The sequence below is a fragment of the Bolinopsis microptera genome, chromosome 7, assembly GCF_026151205.1.
Source record: "Bolinopsis microptera isolate Bmic1 chromosome 7, MBARI_Bmic_1.0, whole genome shotgun sequence".
NCBI lineage: Eukaryota > Metazoa > Ctenophora > Tentaculata > Lobata > Bolinopsidae > Bolinopsis > Bolinopsis microptera.
Genome location: NC_087078.1, coordinates 6,380,372 through 6,400,137, shown reverse-complemented (window position 1 = coordinate 6,400,137; position 19,766 = coordinate 6,380,372). Strand labels below are relative to the sequence as shown.

The following is a 19,766-nucleotide window of genomic DNA, read 5'->3' as shown; positions in this document are numbered from 1 at the left end:
GCTCAATGTGTTGAATCTGCTGTCGAGCTCACCGCTCACGTGATGTCACAAAAAAAAGTGTAAAAGTTAACGTTAAAAAACTACACAAAATTTACTAAAAACCCACAATTGAGATGCTCAATGCTCCCTTGTTAGAATAAGGAGACCTTCATCTCAAAAATAAAATGCCTCAACAATGACACAATAATCCGGGTGGTATCCTAGCCTCCGCCAACACATGACGTAAAAGCAACTGAATCGTGGATTTCAGCAAGCAGGAACTGGCTCATAAAACCCTAAAAAACCGACCCGCACTCCATCACTATCTTCAATACCGCAAGTTTTAGCAGCACCCTCCAAAACTGACTCTGCAAAGCTAGTCTCACTGCGTCCGCTGTGGCTTAGCGCTGGACTATTCTGGCTGTGGCTTAGCGCTGGACTGTTCCGGCTGTGGCTCAGCGCCGGACTCATTTTATTTTTTACATGTTTGTGTTGTGCCTCTTTCCGCAGCTCTTTAATTAGCCGCGGTCGCTCCTTCCCAGAGTGTTCACAGAAATACGTTTTCATCGGTCCTTTACCCTGCAGTTTACCGTTTAACGTTCGACTTTCTTAGACCAAAATTAAGTTTTTGATCGTCGTCGAAATTGGATGTTAATATAATTTGAGAGTACTGAGATGAATATAAAGAGTAGATTAACATTCAACAAATACAGGAGGCTATAATTAGAAAATAGAGATTGAAAGTCTACAGTATTGTTGAGTATGCTGAGTATTGTTGAGTATGCTGAGTTTCAAAGAATAAAAGTAGGAAAGTCAAGAGTTTACAGTGAAGGTAATCAGCACCTCCGGAAGGATTTGAACAATTGAGAAATAACATACAACATTAACGAAACAATTCAGTATGAAGTATGATAAAGACTGATCTGAAGTTTACCTTCACTTCGATAGTACCACCTCGTTCAGAGCAGTTGTAACAATCGTATTGTTCTAACAGTTCGTATGTACACTGGGACATGTGAACTCTCATCGCTGAAAGTGAAATCAGTGAAAGTGAAAGTGAAATCAGTGAAAGGGGAACACAAATATGTTTTAGGTTGTTCTTAATTATTTTCGGTTATCTTAACTAAAAACTAACTAAAAAGTCTGTAAAATAACTAACGCATTCCGTTGCTCTCCATTCTAGATGCAGTGTTGATGGTGTCTCCGAAGAGACAGTATCTGGGCATAAGTTTGCCCACTACCCCAGCACAACATGGTCCTGAAAACGGAGCTTGGTTTAACTTTACGTTCAACAACTGTTAATAATATTGCTAATGCTATAATATAACAAAACAATTTTCCCATGTGATCGGCTATTTTAACCAAAACTTGCGTCTATAATGTCGTTTATGTTTACTAGTTTTACAAGGTTTATGAATGAGTTTATAATTAAAAAATACCAACCTGAGTGTATACCGACTCGTATCTGCATTTGATAGCCGGGTTTGTGTCTGACTTTAAAGTTCCTGGTTCCCTCGATTAGAGCAAGAGCTGTCTCTGTTATCTCTATCACGTGGGAGTCACCTGAAGGTAAAAGTGTGAATAACTTGGAAGTTTCGATTTAATAGAATCTAACAAAAATCGGCGTAAGAAAGACTTTCTATTGGCTTGAATCGTATATTGATAAAGTTGCGGTGGAGATTTTGAAGCTCTAGAGATTCTAATGATACGTCCCTGTCAAGGACGAAAACAATACTAGTATTAGTATCCTTTTATTCAAATCAAAAATAGAACATAAACGAACATCTTATAGATCTGGTAAGTAATTTGAAAGGAAAAAAAATACGGATACAAAAAGTGGCACAATAGCAATAACGCACCATTTCTATCAGGAAGTCCGGATACCAGCATGTAAGCATCACCAATAGTTTCCACTTTGTACACGTCGTATGATTCTATGATGGAGTCAAACATAGTGTACATGTCGTCCAGAAACGCTACCACCTGACGTTAGAACAATGAAAACTCTGAGAATGTGTAAAACAAACTTTAAATTTTACAACCAACCAATAAATAGGGATAGCATAACTATTCATATCTAATTGGAACCATTAAACTATGAATTATTTTTGTAAGCTGGTAAGTGATTAATTAAAGGAGCAATGATTGTTTGTTGATTGACATTTTGGTCGAATCCCCCAGGATTGTGTACACTCCAGAAAACTAAGTGCGAGCTGGATGTACTGACCTCCATGGGAGTGCTCTGGGAACAGAGGTTGGTAAAGGATACCACGTCACTGAAATACACGGTCACTGTATCAAACAACTCCGCCCGTATACTCTGCCCTTGTTTCATCTTCTCCGCAACAGCCCTGGGTAACATACGGTAGAGTAACTGGTCTGCTTTGTGTTTCTCGATCTGAAGCTCAGCAGTTCTCTCGTCTACCTTGATCTCCAGGTTAGCTGCGTACTTTTCCATCATCATTATCACTCTCTCTGTTATACTCCGTGATCTGGGGAAGGGATCGGGGTGTAAAAGTGGAGTTATTGAGTACTCTGAGGGTCTAGTCCCTTCAACTGTGATCTAGAGAATCGTGGTATTCTTTATTTCTGTAGCAAGAACTGGGAAGTGTTTCTCTTGTACCACAGTCACTAAGTTACAGTAGGTTATTTAACATTAAGCTAGGAAACTGAAGTAAATCATCAAATAATCCTACTTTTCAGGGTAGATGTGTTTGAGTCGTCGTCTGATCACTCCGATATCTGGTCTGGCAAGGTCGTTGTTAGACCACATCTCTCGGACCAACTTTTGTAGACTAGTTAGCTGATGTAAAGAAGAGTTAGACCCACAATTGCTTTTAAATGTTAGTTCGAATTGTTTCATTCTAACAAAACTTATTTCTTAAGCATGCTATTGTTACGATCATTTCGGATCATTTACCAATTATACTCCCTGCGATTTATGAATATTACAAAATATCTAAGATGCTAGCAATAGGCAAGGGTAAGTCTAAGTACTCAGAGTAAAATATAACCTGTTCGTTATTATTCTCCTCCAGCTCTGGTCTACACGGAGGTTCCTCGCACGTTGATATCCTCTCTACTATCTCTGTTGGAAAAGTTTGAAATTAAGCTTACCCTGGTCAAGGGTACGCAGGAACAATTCAAGTTCAAATATCATTATTTTCGAGAATCGTTGAGGAAATTCTCGTGGAGAGTAGAATTTGAAGTATGCTGATGATGCTTTAATCATTGTGGAGCAACATGAAAGATAGTTATGATGACTTGGTTTAAGTTCTAAAGAAGTTAGATGAAATCTTAATGCAGTACTGAAGAGCGCAAAGAGTAAGCATCAAGAGCAATAGTTAAATACTTCATACAAGGTTTTTGATAAAGAAACTATAGGAAACATTTTGTATGGAGAATTGAGGATTACAAAATTCAGAACTATGGGGATCATATTCCAAATAAATACCATTAAAAAATTGCAGGGCTTTAACAAGACGATAACCCATACTAGATGTCATGCTCACGCGAATTTGTGGCAAAAATTTAACATAGTGAGGAAAACATTAAATATTGACTAAACTGGGCCTCCTTCAAACATGATAGTTGATACCAAAGCCAAATTTAGGTTCCTTTAGATGTTTAATATGAAAACATTGAAATCGACTGATTTGCCTAAGAACGTTAAAAAACATTTTCTTATTTCTTCATTTAATCTCGATGACTATGCTTTCGCTTATAGCATGCAAAAGCAGTGCTAAACTGTTCATGCAACGAACCTCGGTAGTTTGGAGCATTTGAATCTGATAATATGTTTAATGTTTATAGGCCTAGATAATATGTTTAACGTTTATAGGCCTATATAGAAAGTTTAATGTTTATAGGCCTATATAGAAAGTTTAATGTTTATAGGCCTAGATAATATGTTTATTGTTTAACGTTTATAGAATGTGTTTTCAGTTTAAAAGTGGATGGATATGGGTATGAGAAACGTATCGACAACTTTCATGAGTTTAATACCATAAAGGAATTGAAGTTATAAAATAATAATTCATGGTTAGTGGCATCGTGGGAAACAGGAAACCTACTTTTTTGGGCGCCTCAGAGTCAACGACCATTCCAAATTGTAAGTATCATCTTTCCACAATGCCCATTAAGTTGTTTGACAATGGCCCGTGAAATCGACCGAACATAATTAAACAATTAACTAATTAAAAAACAATTAATTGCAACAGATCATTCATTGTTGGCAGTCATTGGGATTGGTCGTACTAGGATCGCCTCATTTGATCCATGCACTCAAATTAGATACAATCGAGGAGCTGATCGCAGCTTATTTAATCACACAAGATGGTTAAAAATCAAAAGCAAAATTATTTCAGTAAACGGTGGTGTATGCTGTCGTACCTTTTGGTGAACCACTGTAGGTTTCGAAGGGGTACTGTCTGGTGAGGATCTCGTTGATGATTATTGCAAAAGAGTAGATGTCTCCCTTCTGGGAGCCCTTGAAGTCATTCTCCGAGAGAATGAACTCTGGAGCTCTCCACAGTTTACCTGGTGAGAAGGTGATTAATTCAACTAATCAGTGTGTTAAGTATTTAGTCCATTAGTAGGAGATAATAAACTGCGGATAATTATAGAAATTAGATGTGATTCAGTGAGAGTTCGATCTAACTTGTTAGACGTTTTGATAATCATAGAGGTGGTCAGTTGTTAATAAAAATGGAGAAATCGAGGTTTTCAGATGGGCCACTCGCCGAGCATACCACAATCTTCCTGGTGACCAGCTCTGTTGCGTCCAGTTTTAGGACGAGTTTATTCCAGCTGTTGGTATGCGTTATTCAAGGACATGTTAATAGTAAAAAGATTGCTAACCTTTAGCTTTAACTTTGACTTAATTGCGATCATTAACAAACAGTTCAATTAAAGAACAGTTCCATTAAATCTAACACTACTTTTTGTAAGATGCCCTTTCTTGCTACGCTTGCACAAACCAACAAATTGACCATAAATACCGACATACGCCAAGTGACAGTCAAAACAGTTTTTAGCAAAGGAATCAGCTGGATTTTCAAAGAACTCGTGCCTTTTCTAAACTGTCAACATTGCTTTGACCAGTAGTTACTTTAAAAAAAATCAATTAGATTGACATTTTGTGGCAGTGCTTTTAAAAATTTTTCTCTGCTTGTAATGATGGATCAGGCTGGTTCATCACGAGAATCCACCCTGGTCGGACACCTTACCCCAGACACACCCTACATAGTGATGATAGGAGACGTGGGTACGGGCAAGTCAACCATCGTTGAGAAATTATCACACGAAGTTGGCCGGAGCTCTAAAAGTGATCTCAGTTTTACTCGAACTTCTGAGCAGTTCTGGACGTACGATAGCAGCATGGTTATCAGTGATACCCCAGGAAGTAACGCAGCTCAAGACAAACTTGGACACAACATTCACATAGCTCATGCTCTAAACTTTAACCCCGTCTGGAGGATTATGATCATCTCCAAAGCTGATACCAGGATGGATAATACGCTGGATGGAATCAGAAAGTATGCAGAGCGAATGCTGGACTTCCCGATGGACCTGATGGGAGCTTTGATAACCCATATGGATACGGTTACTTGGTCTGGTGAAGACTTTAAAAGTTTGCTTGAAAAAGAATTAGGAATTGAAACTGTTGTGTTCTCCGGATTAGATACCCCGCGGGAGATTTTACTTGAAGATATGAAGGAAATCTGTGTGAAAGGAGTTGAGATAACGATCGATAACGAAAACTTCTTAAAGGTTTTTAAGATCAACGACAGCCGTCTGAAAATCCTGAGATGCACTAACAGAGAGGTAGAAGATTTCAAGAAAAATAAGGCAGGGTTTGATAAACAGAGAAAACTGTTCGATAAGGAAAATGACAAAGTTGATCTTATTTTCGAGTTTCAAGCTTATATGAGGAGGGAGATAGAAGCTGCACAACGGAGAGTAGCGGAAGAGAACGACTTCACTTTCTCCGGAGAAGAAGGTGCCAATGAAGCAGGGCACATAGCCAACATGGTGAATCAGATGAGAGTGGTACTGTATGATGTGCGTGTGGCAGCTGCAGAGTATCAAAGTGCCCACGGAGTGGATCAGGCGAGAAGGTGCCCTCATTGTGACTTAGTCTGGACCAAGGTAGAGGGATGTGACGGAGCCACAACTTGCGGAAACAGACCTTCGACTTCTCTAGATCTCAGGGATCCTAGTTTTGGAATTCTGGCTACTTTCACGTTCGAACGGTTCTCTGATGGAATTTTCTCCATCTTAAAAAGTGGGAAAAGGAATATACCAAAGACCATCAGCACTGATCCTTCAAAATACTACGGTTGCGGTAATGCTATTATCTGGAACGATATGCCTAGAGTGGAACTACCAGAGGAGATGCGAGCAGCAATACCAGTCACTATGGATGATAATGTTCCCGTACTATCAGACAATCTCCCCGGCGCACAACGTTTCATGGATGCTTTGGCTGGATTACTTGGCTGTGGGGTAGCTATAAAGAAACCTAAAGGTAAGAAAAATAAGCCAAGAAAGAAGTAGAACCACAAAGCGAGGACAGTAATTAAGTGATCAAAGTTCGAACTGATTTCATTGCAGATTTTCCATATAGATTTAATAATAATTTAAAACTGCGATAGATCATGAAACAATTGTTAATAGACTGTTTACGGAATTAAAAATATGATCGCTGCGATAACTCCATGTTTTGTTGTTATAAAAGTTAAGACCTTCTGTTATCCATTTATTGTCTGGGTAATGTATTAATTGATTATACACATTGCATGTATTTACGTTATATAAAAACGAATCATAATCGATTATATCATCTTAAATTGTATCACCCCCGATCTAACTCACTGGTATATTTGTGGTCCTCAGTTTCGTCTGTGTCCATGCAACCTGCCCTGAAGTCCCTTAACCCATAGTCTGATATCTTCAGCACCCAATGTGAGTCCACTCCCAGAGAGTTGCTACTCAGGTTACCGTGGTATTGTAGCACTGACTTGTGGATATACTCTAGTGCCTGGGGGAAGTGTGGTGGTGGTAAAACTTAAATAGGATTTTCCAGGAAAATTTAGGGTTAGGTTCAGATTTTTTGTTTAGGTTCTCGTATAGGCGAAATTATCAAAGCTATATAAGATTGAAATCACTAAAGCTTTGAAAGATGCTGCGTTCATAAATTATTTAAAATTGAGGATAGCATCTGAATTTATGTGGGCACAAAGAAGCACTACTAGCAATTGTGTCCTTTACCCTCCTACATAATTTGAACATTTTTGTGGCTAACTCATTGAACAACATCTGAATTAAAATGTGTCTAGTATTAAAAGATTCAGTAAGTAATTTTTTCATGTACGCTGTACACTGTAGTTAGTAAATCAAATCAAACTTTTTCGATCAGCCGCGCGCTGAACCAGTGTTGCACTAGGTAAAAATTGTGTATATTTTGTTCATTTTTGAGTGTAAATTAATTTATTAATTTATCACAAATTATTTTATTATAATATAACCACTTATGTGAAATGGTTATTTTGACTTTAAATATTTGAACTAAATATGAATTGATTGTGGGTATAAAATAAAATTTGTTTTACTAAAAATTTGTTTTACTATGTAAAGGGAGACGAGAAGATGCGAATTTGAGAAGTAAGTATTCAAATCAATTACCTTGGCAGCGTCACCAATCATGGAAGATTTAAACATGTCATCAAGAGTAATCTTCTCGTCACTCAAAATATCTTGCAGTGTTCCCTTCCCCATCACCCCTGAGAAATCAAGGATTCAGATTAAGCAGTTTCCACTTTTTAAATTCTGTTAATTCTAGACGAAAGTAAAGTTAACTAAATCCGCAGTTCATTCCGAGTTCTTCACAAAAAGAAAAAGCAAGAAAAAGTTTGTTAAGTTCTCACCGCTGACAATCATGATACTACCAGGTTCCGGACATGCCCCCAAGATAGGGTTCACATTCTCATGAGACAACTCCCTCACTGTCTTAAACTCCTTGATGATAGTTGGAGATATTGCTACTGAGTTCTTAGCTAACCGTGATACACTGACTAGTTGACCCTGGTGAGATTGCGGTTACTGATCATTAGAAACTGTGGGTGGGTGAGTAGTTTGCCTGAACAAAAGTGACATTTTTGAACTTCTAGTCTTCAAACCATAATATTTTACAGATTTTTAAATCTTCATTAGAAGATGGAAGCTACGTTAACCACTGACAGATTTCTTTTAAAAACTGTCCCTTAACAATGGCATAAATATTACTGGTAGATAATTACCTTGTAGATAGCCTTATCTCCATTGCTCTTGACTTGGTCCATATTAGATACAAGTGAGATAGCTGACTTGTTTGATGTCTCATCTCCGTTCTGGGAAGAGGGGTGCTAGGTTTAGTACTTGTTTCAATATGCTTATTTTCAATATGTTTATTAGAACATTATACTTTTATTGTTAGTGTTCAAGACTTCAAGCACTGTGATTGTGTTTAAGCATTTTTGGAAGATAGCCATGAGTGAGGTTTCGCAATTTATAAATCTCAAGATCAAAATTAGTTTCATTCGTATGATAGCGCATGCAGATTGGACATGAAGAACTCAATCTATCATATCCATTATCCATTTGTCATAATTAGCTGACTCAGAAGATATGATAGTCACAATCGAGAGAATAGCAATTAAGCAGCGTTGATTTACACCCAGAAATCAGAAACCTAATCGGTTCTAAGTCATCTCGTCATTTAAAGTGATTAAAAACTTCTGGACGATAGCAAAAAATTATTATAATACGTCAATCGGACAAACTTGAGAGGAGATCAAGAGATTTCGCACTTCCCACTTTTAGAAAAAATGAGATAATTGCCAATGCCATCTTGCCAAGGCAAAATCAGATAAAACAGAGAGGATTGAACACAAATTCACACGACATCAGGTATTAGCAGTTGAATTAGAGGGACACGCAAAATAGATCAGATTGATCAAGATAGATCAGATAGATCAGATAGATCAGATAGATCAGATAGATCAGATAGATCAGATAGATCAGATAGATCAGATTGATCAGATTGATCAAATATAAAGGAATCAGCTAATAATCACCGCGTAACTGCGATTGCTCGACGCCATGGACATTCCGCAGATTGACCGGGAATACTGAAGAGCAATTATTTTTATGAAAATATAAAAGATAACCGTCCCCCCTCCCCCTCCTGGGGTTTTGTAGAGGATCACTAGGGAAGTCAACAAGAGATGTTATCTGCAGGGTTCTTTGACATGTTTTCAATTTTCGTGCGACAAATCTCAGTAAGATTTATCGCACCGTATCGATCATAAAATATAATGGATTCACACCAGCGATTGTTAGTACAAACAACGACGTTTACTTATCAAATTACATCAAATAATGTTAATGATTTTAGACCTATAGAATCTAATCAATATTACGAAAGCCTAATTATAACCGACTACTTACGAGACTAAGAGAGGATCTGAACTTAGAGCCGACCATCTGCAGGTCATCTTTAGGTATGATCCACAGTTTCTTATCTCGCTCAGCTTGTTCGTGTCGTCTCCTGGAGAGAAAGGTTGTGTGTTAGCTCCTTATATGGTGTTAGCTCCGTATATGGTGTTAGCTCCGTATATGGTGTTAGCTCCGTATATGGTGTTAGCTCCGTATATGGTGCTAGCTCCTTATATGGTGAGTAAAATCACTTGTTCACTACGTAGCTCTGAATCGAAATTTTCAAAAACTCTCTTTAATGATGAGGTGACCTATTATAGCTAGCACTAACAAATGATCCCATGTACCGCGAACGATCGGTAACCATTCATTTTCATCATCTCATTATTTTCTTTTCATCGCAATACTACATACAATTATACAGCAAGTTTGTAGTGAACTTTACAATTAATTAGAGCTGCAGTACGTTGAAAGAGGGAATGTCAGTAATGTGAGGTGTCTAACCCTAGTTGTGTGGGATAATAATTATCTGTCTTCATGTTACAGTGTTGTAACAGGTAAAAAGTTATAATTTCAACTTATTTTATGTTGTGTCTGATGACTGATAGCAATGAAATTATTACTGTGGACAATTAAGGAATATTGACATGATAGAGAAGCCAGTAACCTATTAATTAATGATTTTAATGAGGTTTGGTGAAATAATCCTTGAACTCACCAAATGAAAATAGCGACACAAATAATGACGATAACCAACAGAACCGCCACTATTGCTATCACGTATTTATCAGGCGAATTATCTGAAATTATAAACTGTTAAATATTATTTCATAAATTCAAACTGGAAAAGTAATATGTTTCCTTGTTATTATAATCGAACTTGACACAAATTTGAAGTAGTTAACAATAAACAACCTAAAGATCTGATAAGTCTACAACGAAGATCGGTAAACATATTAAATGGCAATAACTTAAATAATAAAACATGTTTCCTTTAACTTAAAATACAAAATAAAGGCTAGCTATCTCACGTTCAGGGTCGATACAGATAAAACCATCATCTCCACATGTAGTAGGAGTGTCATCAAGAGACCTGTTCCCGGGGAACTCCCACCCCTCCGTCTTCAGGGTCATGTTGTTGAACACTGAGATGTAGGATCCTATACCCTCGAACGAGTCACCTGCGTATACAATGTTAGTTAGGTGGGCTGTGATCAGGGGGGGGGGGGGGGGGGGGGGGGGGGGTTTGATAGTGTTGTTTATGTAAGGGACATTGTTTGGTACTTTAAAGTGGAAGATTATTGAAAAATGTATAGATCGTAATTTCTTTAATAGACATGGTTTATGGTTTCTCTCAGATCATGTTTTTGTCAAAGAATCACGATTGTGGAAGCTTAAAGCTGGCTTCTAGCTTGAGCATTCAACTCCAAACTGAACCCTGACCTTGATAAGATGTAATCTCGTAATCACTCTCCCTGTCTCCCTCACTGTTTATCAACACTTTCCTGCCCAGAGCTGCAAAATTTGCCGATCAATCAGTCATGTTATTAATAATGTGTCTTAAAATTAAGTTAACTATCTTGAAATTATTAACTGTCTTCAAAGTCTTAACTTCGTTTAAAGTTTCGTTTAAAGTTCTTCAAAAACGTGCAGTGGTCATATTTAAATTTCGAATGTCAACCAAGATTGGTGCTTATTGGAGTGAGTTCTGGGGTGTTAATATCAAAATTTACTACCAACAATTAATTCAAATTAATGTTAAAAGCCGTAACTAAAGTAAGAAAGGTGCCGCACCATCGAAAGTATAGTTCATCATGAGTTGTGCCAGCTTCTTTCCCTGTCTCACGTCCGTGGTTCCGGGTTCATTCTCAAACAGCCTCTTTAGGGAGAGAGCGTACAGGTACACCGCATCGTACAGATTCTGAGCGTACGTACTTACCTACGAGAGGGTAAGGGGTCATAATGGACTAATGTGATTATTAGGATAATTGTCAAAAATGTTAAGAACGTGGCCACATGAATACTACCCCTCATACAGGCAAATTTAAAAAATTATATTCTAACAACTAAAATCAATACAACAAACATACATAACTAGGGGTAATGTTGAAATGTTCTTTGGTATAGCTGATAAGGTCTGCTTCAAATTTCCTGTATATCGGGGTGTTCGGTACCCTCACGGTGTACGACATAAAACCTGAGATTGTTTTTAACCGTCAAACTCATAATCAAAATAAAACTTTCTTGTATAAGCTATCTTTCTCAAATAGTCGGTTTTCTAGATTCATAAATTGTGCGAAAGCAGATTTGCTTAACGCAGGCTTGACAAAGAAAGTTTCTCACCTTGAAAAGCCCGCTTAGCTCGCTCGTCTTGTGCGCCGTCTCCGCCCATCCAGCCAGAAGCTTTGTGTCTGAAAGAACGAGACTGTCATTAAATTAATATCTTTTGTAAAAATCATTAGAATCAATCAGGGCAATAAACAGGATGATAATAGAATTTGTCAAGAAAATTTCAGATTTTTTCTGAATAGACTCAGTGATGATGCAGTTTTAATGAAGGTAATTAATAGATAAATCACGTTTTTGTTTGTCTTCAAGGTATTATTTCTAGAGCACTGTCCATATAGAGGTGAGAGAATAAGTGGAAGTGGTGTGGAAGTTGAGAACGGGCTACTGTACTCATGGCGCAACCGGTTTATTAATTGAAAATTAAATTAAAAAGTCGCCAAGGTTTGCACGACATCTTTTTTATTATGAATCTGGTTCAGTAAACTTGGATTCAGGCAAAACGAGATTTTAATTCAATATTTTATGAAAATGAAATGCACAGTTCCTCGGTTCAGGCTACTCGATTGAGAGAACCCTCTCAAAGTAAATATTGACTCACACACAGGCCAAAATTCGTCAAGTATGTTTAAAAATTCTGGTAAACTAATTATAACCCACCCCAAAATGTCGACCCCAACCCAAACGTATCCATTGAGCATATCCTCAGCTTCAGCTCTGAGGAGAAAGTCTCGCACATCATCAGTGTACCCCAAAATGAAGATTACTGAAGATGCAGTGTTGTTAATAACATGTAGTGAGAGAATGTGAAACTAACGAAGTATAAATAGCTTACTCAATATTTGTATGTATTATGCCAAATGTGGAAAATTTTACCATTTTTGATTTATTTTCCGACGGTATAAGGCCTCTATAAAAATGTTAGGTATTTGACAATTCAGAATGTCCCGAGTATTTGATTTGTATGGTACAACATTTACAGTGTAGCAGATACACAGGAATGAATAATAAAAAGACTGTCATTAGTCATAAGAATATAATATGACTATAACAAGACTATAACTAAACTATAATAAGACTATAACAAGACTATAACATGACTATAACAAGACTATAACAAGACTATAACAAGACTATAGCAGGACTATAACAAGACTATAACATGACTATAACAAGACTACAACTAGATTATAACAAGACTATAACAGGATTATAACAAGACTATAACAAGACTATAACAAGACTATAACAAGACTATAACAAGACTATAACAAGACTATAACAAGACTATAACAAGACTATAACAGGACTATAACAAGACTATAACAAGACTATAACAAGACTATAACAAGACTATAACAAGACTATAACAAGACTATAAAAAGACTATAACAAAACTATAACAAGACTATAACAAGACTATAACAAGACTATAACAAGACTATAACAAGACTATAACAAGACTACAACAAGACTATAACAAGACTATAACAAGACTATTTAGGCAAGGTGACCTACTCCGGGCCTTCTCCTTAATCTCCTTCATCAGCTCGTTCCTCTCAATAGCTAGTGTTTGGTTAGCACCGGGGTTCTTGCCGGAGTAGAACTGTTTGTACAGCACCACACTGATCTGGCAATCGTCACTTCCGGGTTTACAGTCCTCCGGGTTATCGGACACTTTCTCCTGTAGGAGTTTAGGGTAAGTTGTAGGATACTAAAACACTGGGGGGTTAGGGTGCACGACTTCCAACTTTCCCAAAGGCAATCACTAACCCACTGTAAAATGGACAGAAATGCATAATGGACTGTTATTGTTCAATCCTTCTTTATTATTATCGACAGGTTTCCAAGTCTTTTGTACCAAATTTAGTGCTAGAATAAGAACATGCTCAACTGGAAAGATACCCGACACTCCCGAACAATCTTTGTCTGAACGCCTCATAGAAAATTCAAGATTTATTTCTGATAAATCTTAACCTTCTCGAGGACTTCCTAAAAACTAACCTTTTCGAGAACTTTCTGAATATGTCTGGCTGACTGAGCGAAAAGGTTCTGGTTAGCGGAGATGATAGCGCACCTATACCACTTGTAATGCTTCATCAGTTCTGGGGGAGACGGTTCAAAGAAAGACGTTTGGTGAGCATTTAACTTTACAATTTGCACTGTGGTCAAATTCTAAATTCTTTGCAATCGTGTAAGACAAATCGTGTAAAAATCTAGACAACATGCTTTGTTACTTAATAGACTGACAGAAATTGGACAATTCAGTAAATAAAACAGACAATTTTCTTATCGTAATTCTAAGAAGCAATCTAAACGAAAACCGTTTCAAAACGAACCTGTGAAAGGTTTGCCAAGAGTTTTATAAGGTCCAGCAGTCCTGACAAATGTGGGGTATGTCTTCTTATCTGATAGAGCAGGACTAGCACAGGCCCAGGAGATCATGGGGAGGTTCCAGTGGGCTGCCAGGTGACCTGTCTGTTCACAGGACACTGAGCAGGCAGGACCGATAAACGCGTCTACACTGTCAGGGGAGTGGGGTTACAAGGGAGGTTTATGGGGTTTTTAGTGGGTTTTAGGGGGTTAATTATAGAATGAAGCTATGAGAATTTCATGTGAAATTTTGGAATAATTAATTGCGTTTATCGATACCATGAAAGACTGAAAGACTAAAAGAGGTCACTCAGGCAAAAATCTATAAAAATTAACTTCAAAACTCTCCAAAATTGACCGATTTCATCCTCAAGCTGAAAAACATACTTCTTAGACCACAAGTCGGTAACATTGGCCAGAGAATCAGGGACACTGCACGCGTCATCACGCCACTGTGGTACTAGTTTGTAGCCAGGGAGAAGGGCCGAGTTTTCGTTAATCTCGTTTATTGCTAGATAGGCAGCTGCAATCGCCCTGTAGAGATGGTGTAGTGATATTTTGGTGGACTCAGAAGTCAGAATCAACATTCCAAAATAGATGCCATGCATAGTTGTGAATACATTCTCAAGTATACTACTTGACTACTCAAATTTAAAATTTAAGGTTAGAAATTGAAATAGAAAATAAAAAGTGAAAATCATAATTAAGATTTAAAAGGAAAATAACGTTTGTATTAAATTAAGGGCTCACCTGGGGCCCTCATCCCAAGATGCACCAGTCCAGGGGACGAGAATTCCCAGGGAAATGTCCTTTTGTTGACATATCAGGAACAGGGATAGGAAGAGGAGAACACTTTTAACGGTTTTTACCCATAGCAGCATACCTGGGTAAAACCTGGATTAGTTGGCAGCATACTTGAGTGAAACTAGGATTAGTTTGTTGTGTGATGTGTACCTGGGTGTGACCTGGGTAGGATAGGCCACATTAATTCACCAATTAGCAGGCCATATCCGGCCATTAAATACTCAATTACTCAATTGAGATCAATTAAATATTTTGCAAGAATTAATTCCAAAATTATATCTATAGCACTGGTCGTTAAATGATCGAAATTGCAGAATATTTACTTTAAAAGGTCAAAATTTAGTGGGGGCCACCTCTAGTTGAACGATTCCGAGAGGCACCATTGATTTGGCAAGTTGCATCTTTATAAAATGTAAATATAAAAAAGGCCTTACTATACTTATAGATGCCAAATTTTTGCGGCTGTGGTGCAATTCAAAGAATTGATAGATATTTAAAGAGCATCAGACAAGTTGATAGTAGTTCAGTGATCATTAGGCAGGTAGGTATTTGGTTTCGTACAATCAAGACGGTAGTAGATATAATACCGTATGTACTCTTGGATTGTTCAACCCAAATACTAGGTCTACAACACTACACGTACAATTGTCTGCGTACAAATGATGGCTCCCCGGTACAGCAACACGACATCGATTATGTCTTATCAAATAATCTGTACATGTCTACAGCCCGGGAGTTATCAGTGTAAATACAGTTCTGTAGTCTCAGTCTGTGAGCCAAGTAAGCTGGAAATCTTTACAAAGCTGAGGTGAAAGCTGCGTGAGTCAGGGCTGAGGGGTGGCGACAGAAGTAAACGAGACGGGGAACTGGTCGGCGACACCGGATAGTAAGATAGAACTGGTCCTGATTTAGTCTGCCGCGCACTCAGTTAATGTAAAGACAGCAATAGAATGGGTGTACGAACTATTTTAATCCTCTGACATTTCAACTGAGGACGTTTCGCCCCCCAACTATGCCTTAAACAAAACTTTACACACAAACCTAACCACAACTATGACTCTATTCCCAACCCAATCACAACCTTAAACCCTTGTTTAAAACTCTGAGGGGTGAATGTCTGGAGACAGATTTTAATTAGTTAGTAGACTGAATACAGCAATAGAACAAGACCAAACAAGTAAATACCAAACTGAGTAAACCCTTAAATCTAAAGTTATCCCAATATGTTTTACCAACTGTTGCTTCCACCATGGTTCATACCTCGATATCTACTCATTAGTGCTTTACACCCGGAAGCAATATATGTACATTCAATAACACGAGCAACTTTGCACGGTCAACTTTTTACTACGAGAAGAGGATGGGTATAGAACTAGAAGAGACAAGAGTATTATGGGCATGGAGATGACAAAAGAAGTTCGGGTACAATACCGAGATAAAAACTTACAAGTCAGTCACAAGCGGACGGAACTAGGAGTAAAAGCATACAAGTTGACTTAGAGTAATAGTATTGTAGCTGTTTAAAGCGCATGTAACTGATGAGCTTGGTTGTGGTAAATAACACGGCTAATTAATAATTAGCAAACGGTAATGGTTAGTTAATGACTCAATAATAAGGTATTAAAGATAAAGTATCAAAAACGATGATCTAAAACAGAAACGATACATTAAATCAGGAAGCATCATGTTAGCTAATTTAAACGACCGCAAGATGCTTAAAAATACCTAGGGAGTGCCACACAACTGAGAAAAACGCAACTCAAAGTCCAGCGGAATTCTCTTATAAGGAAGAATGATACATGTTGTTCAGACATCGTTCTGTGAACATGGGCATCTTTATGACACATTGGATTCCTTAATATAAGTTCTGATGACGTTCACTAAAAGAATTCTACAGTAACTAACGTTGACATTAAGATTGAACCCATCTTTTGACTGTATCCTGTAGAAGGAATCATGCAGCATTTCAACACAAAAGAACGGGGAGAAGATTGAGGTACCTAAAAAAGAGAGTACAAAACTCGACAAGATACACGATGACAATTGAGCAATTTAGTTAGTGACCATCAACAGTAGACTAAAATCATGATAAATAGCACTGCTAACCAGCATTACTAGTAGTCGTAACTTGGCAGAAACCAATGTCACTGCACTGCAGAGGCAGTTACAAGAAACCCGGGGGACGCTGGAATCAGTCACAGACCTCGCTGAAACCTCGCTGAAACCTCGCTGAAACCTCGTTACAGTGGACCTCTATGCAAATGAGAGTGCGGAGGAGTGATCTAACCATCACTTGTAGATACTAAAAGAGAAGGAAGTATCTAAGAGGAGAAGGATAGACAAACTAACGTATCAAAGAGGGTTAAGAGCTGCTAGTACTACGTAACACATAATGAAGTACTAGTATACCGGGTCTGCACTGTTTCATTTCCTTATGTATCACCACTGCCAGTACCACTTGGAGACCAATACATTTGACCAGACATAACATTTAGACATAATATTGTAGAGACATGGCCGTGTACGTAGTAAAGACGTGGTTAACAGTCGTTATGAACGGAAATTATGATGAAAATGGAAACAATTTTGAAGTTCCGTGGTAACTTATTTGGTTTCAGGATTTACGATGCGTGATTTCAAACGAAATAACAACAGTGAGATTATACGTAAGATGGACTAGTGATTTTAACCTATCCCAAAATCTTCGAATAAGTCGAATACTATTATGCTTTATTAGTTACAAAGAAATCGTAGAGACCTGATAAACAGACATGATAAACAGACTGTGGAACCACGAACCAGTCAATATCAACAGAAGTTACGAACAAAATGGTGAACGACTAGTGATTACTTTTTTATCGAGCTAACATTATTAGCAGAGTAAATAACCACTGAGAGAATAATATCCTAGTTAAGATATACTGTAGTCTGTACAAGGAATCAAAAGAAAAGGCACAGGGCAAGTTTTCTAAGACGCGGTTGGAAATTTAGATGGAGTAGTAACAATGTTTAAGCGCTGCGTTGCACTTAAAAATTGTTACCAGTTCATCTCAAGTGTCTCTCAGAAAACTAAATTCTGGGACACAATGAAGGCAGCCTTCGATTATTTCAAACAAAGTACCAACAATGACGCATTTCATTCGATAAAAACCTTCCCACTACTTAAAGTTAATAGTATTTAAAGTAGACTGAGGTTTTAAAGAGCAGCACATAATGATACTACCGGAAATTTGGATATTTTTGGATGTAACAGATTGGCTCACTTCATACGTACTGAAGCATGAACATTGAACAAAGAGTACCTTAGTAAAACATATCGGTTTTCTAGAAACACGGACAAAAAAAAAGAGTAGCTACGCTGGGGTACTATAAAGTATAAACCCCCTTGAGTAAGTCTCAAGCTTTTCTCCCAGTTTACATACCGAGACGGTCAATGTTTGACCACAGAGCACACACAGCAAAAAACCTGCTGCAAATATACTAAGCATCTAACACTGTTTTAAATTAACGCATGTAAATAGAAGCGAGTTATAGCACAATTACCAAGCTAAATAGAATTAACAAGATATTTTATGCTATGTAATTTCTAGTGCTATGTAATTCCTCCTGTGTCCAGTGCCACGCTTGGAAATGATTGTACGTGTGTAATTGTTTGTAAATTTTACCAATTCATTAAAAAAGGGCACTTCAGTGTTAGTACATGTTAGAAACGGCAAATAGCGTTGTTATCAATTTGGGTGGAAAATGTTGAAACAATTAGTAACGTACAACGCTGAGCATAACACAAATGACAAACTACCTAACAGAATAGTAACTTTTAATTGTCAATTGTGAGCTATTTGATAAGGATTCAGAGTTAGTTATTAAGTTACAATAGGGATTAGTGTTACATGTAACTACTTAAAACTAGTAGTAAACTAATAAAAAGGCGAATTAAACGAACAGAATCCAACCATCAGTTTCACAAATTGGACGAAAACGGTCATTTGTCAGTGCAAAGCTCCTAGTCCATGAGTCGAGTGCTTTGATGTCTATAATTTGAAACCAATTAATCTGGAGTAACAATGCATATTCTAACCACGTGACTATTTTAAAGCCCAACTATCGACTGAGGACGATATTTATGCGATAAGTGCTGCCCGATTCCCAACTATTAAGACACTGCCTATATTTATTTGTTGCAGTTAGTATTAGAAATAATACTGTAGGTTTATGTTTGTAACTTTATAACCAACGTCTCGGTCTAGTTCAAGTCATCCACTCCCGCCTGGACCCTCGCACTTAATTGAGTTCGGTCAATAAGTTGAGTTAGGGAGTGCAAATAACTTTAGTTAATGACTTTGGTCAAACACCGACCATCGCTCCAGACGGGACAGAATCCGGTCAAAAGCGGTTTAAGAACCACCCTAGAGTCTAGGAACCGCTCTCCAACCGTTCTATCCGATCTAGAACCAGGCACGAACCGCTCTGGATAGCCAGCACTGAATTAACTAACTATCGGACGTATTAGAAACATTTGAAACTATTATAAACACGTCCTGCAACTGTTAACAACACTCCAAACTATTATCAACACTTGCAACTTTAAGCTTCACTTGAAAATATAAGCAACAATTGCAACTATTGACAACATTTGAAACTGTTAGCATAAGGGCCAACTTTATTTGAGAAGACTATAGATACTGATACAGGGTGGATACAAAATCAGGCACCAAATGTAAAGAAACGTAATATACATTATATTATATTATTGTTACATAAGTTTCTAATTCACTAAACGTAATAAATATGACCTATCACACGCAATATAGGTATAAATTGTATAACATCTATATTTTCAGTGCTAT

General features: G+C 37.5%; 2 protein-coding genes across 5 annotated transcripts in view; one reads left to right on the top strand and one right to left on the bottom strand.

Moving 5' to 3' along the window:
* LOC134817956 (atrial natriuretic peptide receptor 1-like) overlaps positions 1–19,766 on the bottom strand; it is a 56,332-nt gene that overhangs the window by 1,834 nt on the left and 34,732 nt on the right. The window contains exons 2-28 of one of the 4 annotated variants that reach the window (XM_063827341.1): positions 14,866–14,998; positions 14,503–14,649; positions 14,082–14,266; positions 13,747–13,847; positions 13,261–13,426; positions 12,403–12,508; positions 11,800–11,867; positions 11,547–11,653; positions 11,251–11,395; positions 10,900–10,971; positions 10,488–10,637; positions 10,175–10,256; positions 9,469–9,568; positions 9,096–9,149; positions 8,280–8,369; positions 7,908–8,064; positions 7,666–7,763; positions 6,856–7,021; positions 4,372–4,518; positions 3,744–3,767; positions 2,994–3,067; positions 2,676–2,782; positions 2,207–2,471; positions 1,839–1,962; positions 1,423–1,542; positions 1,139–1,237; positions 914–1,008 (exon numbers count right to left, since the gene is read on the bottom strand). In XM_063827341.1, the coding sequence (XP_063683411.1) occupies positions 914–1,008; positions 1,139–1,237; positions 1,423–1,542; positions 1,839–1,962; positions 2,207–2,471; positions 2,676–2,782; positions 2,994–3,067; positions 3,744–3,767; positions 4,372–4,518; positions 6,856–7,021; positions 7,666–7,763; positions 7,908–8,064; positions 8,280–8,369; positions 9,096–9,149; positions 9,469–9,568; positions 10,175–10,256; positions 10,488–10,637; positions 10,900–10,971; positions 11,251–11,395; positions 11,547–11,653; positions 11,800–11,867; positions 12,403–12,508; positions 13,261–13,426; positions 13,747–13,847; positions 14,082–14,266; positions 14,503–14,649; positions 14,866–14,996 (3,180 nt within the window). In that variant the 5' untranslated portion in view covers positions 14,997–14,998. The remainder of the gene's footprint in view (positions 1–913; positions 1,009–1,138; positions 1,238–1,422; positions 1,543–1,838; positions 1,963–2,206; positions 2,472–2,675; positions 2,783–2,993; positions 3,068–3,743; positions 3,768–4,371; positions 4,519–6,855; positions 7,022–7,665; positions 7,764–7,907; positions 8,065–8,279; positions 8,370–9,095; positions 9,150–9,468; positions 9,569–10,174; positions 10,257–10,487; positions 10,638–10,899; positions 10,972–11,250; positions 11,396–11,546; positions 11,654–11,799; positions 11,868–12,402; positions 12,509–13,260; positions 13,427–13,746; positions 13,848–14,081; positions 14,267–14,502; positions 14,650–14,865; positions 14,999–19,766) is intronic. The other 3 variants (XM_063827342.1, XM_063827343.1, XM_063827344.1) reach the window with 3 other exon arrangements.
* On the top strand, positions 5,158–6,537 carry LOC134817994 (uncharacterized). Its single transcript, XM_063827396.1, has one exon. The coding sequence runs from the start codon at positions 5,158–5,160 to the stop codon at positions 6,535–6,537; it is 1,380 nt and encodes a 459-aa protein (XP_063683466.1).

Bases quoted from the DNA above. Each gene is read 5' to 3' on its own strand.
- LOC134817994 (XM_063827396.1), top strand. From the start codon at position 5,158: ATGGATCAGGCTGGTTCATCACGAGAATCCACCCTGGTCGGACACCTT.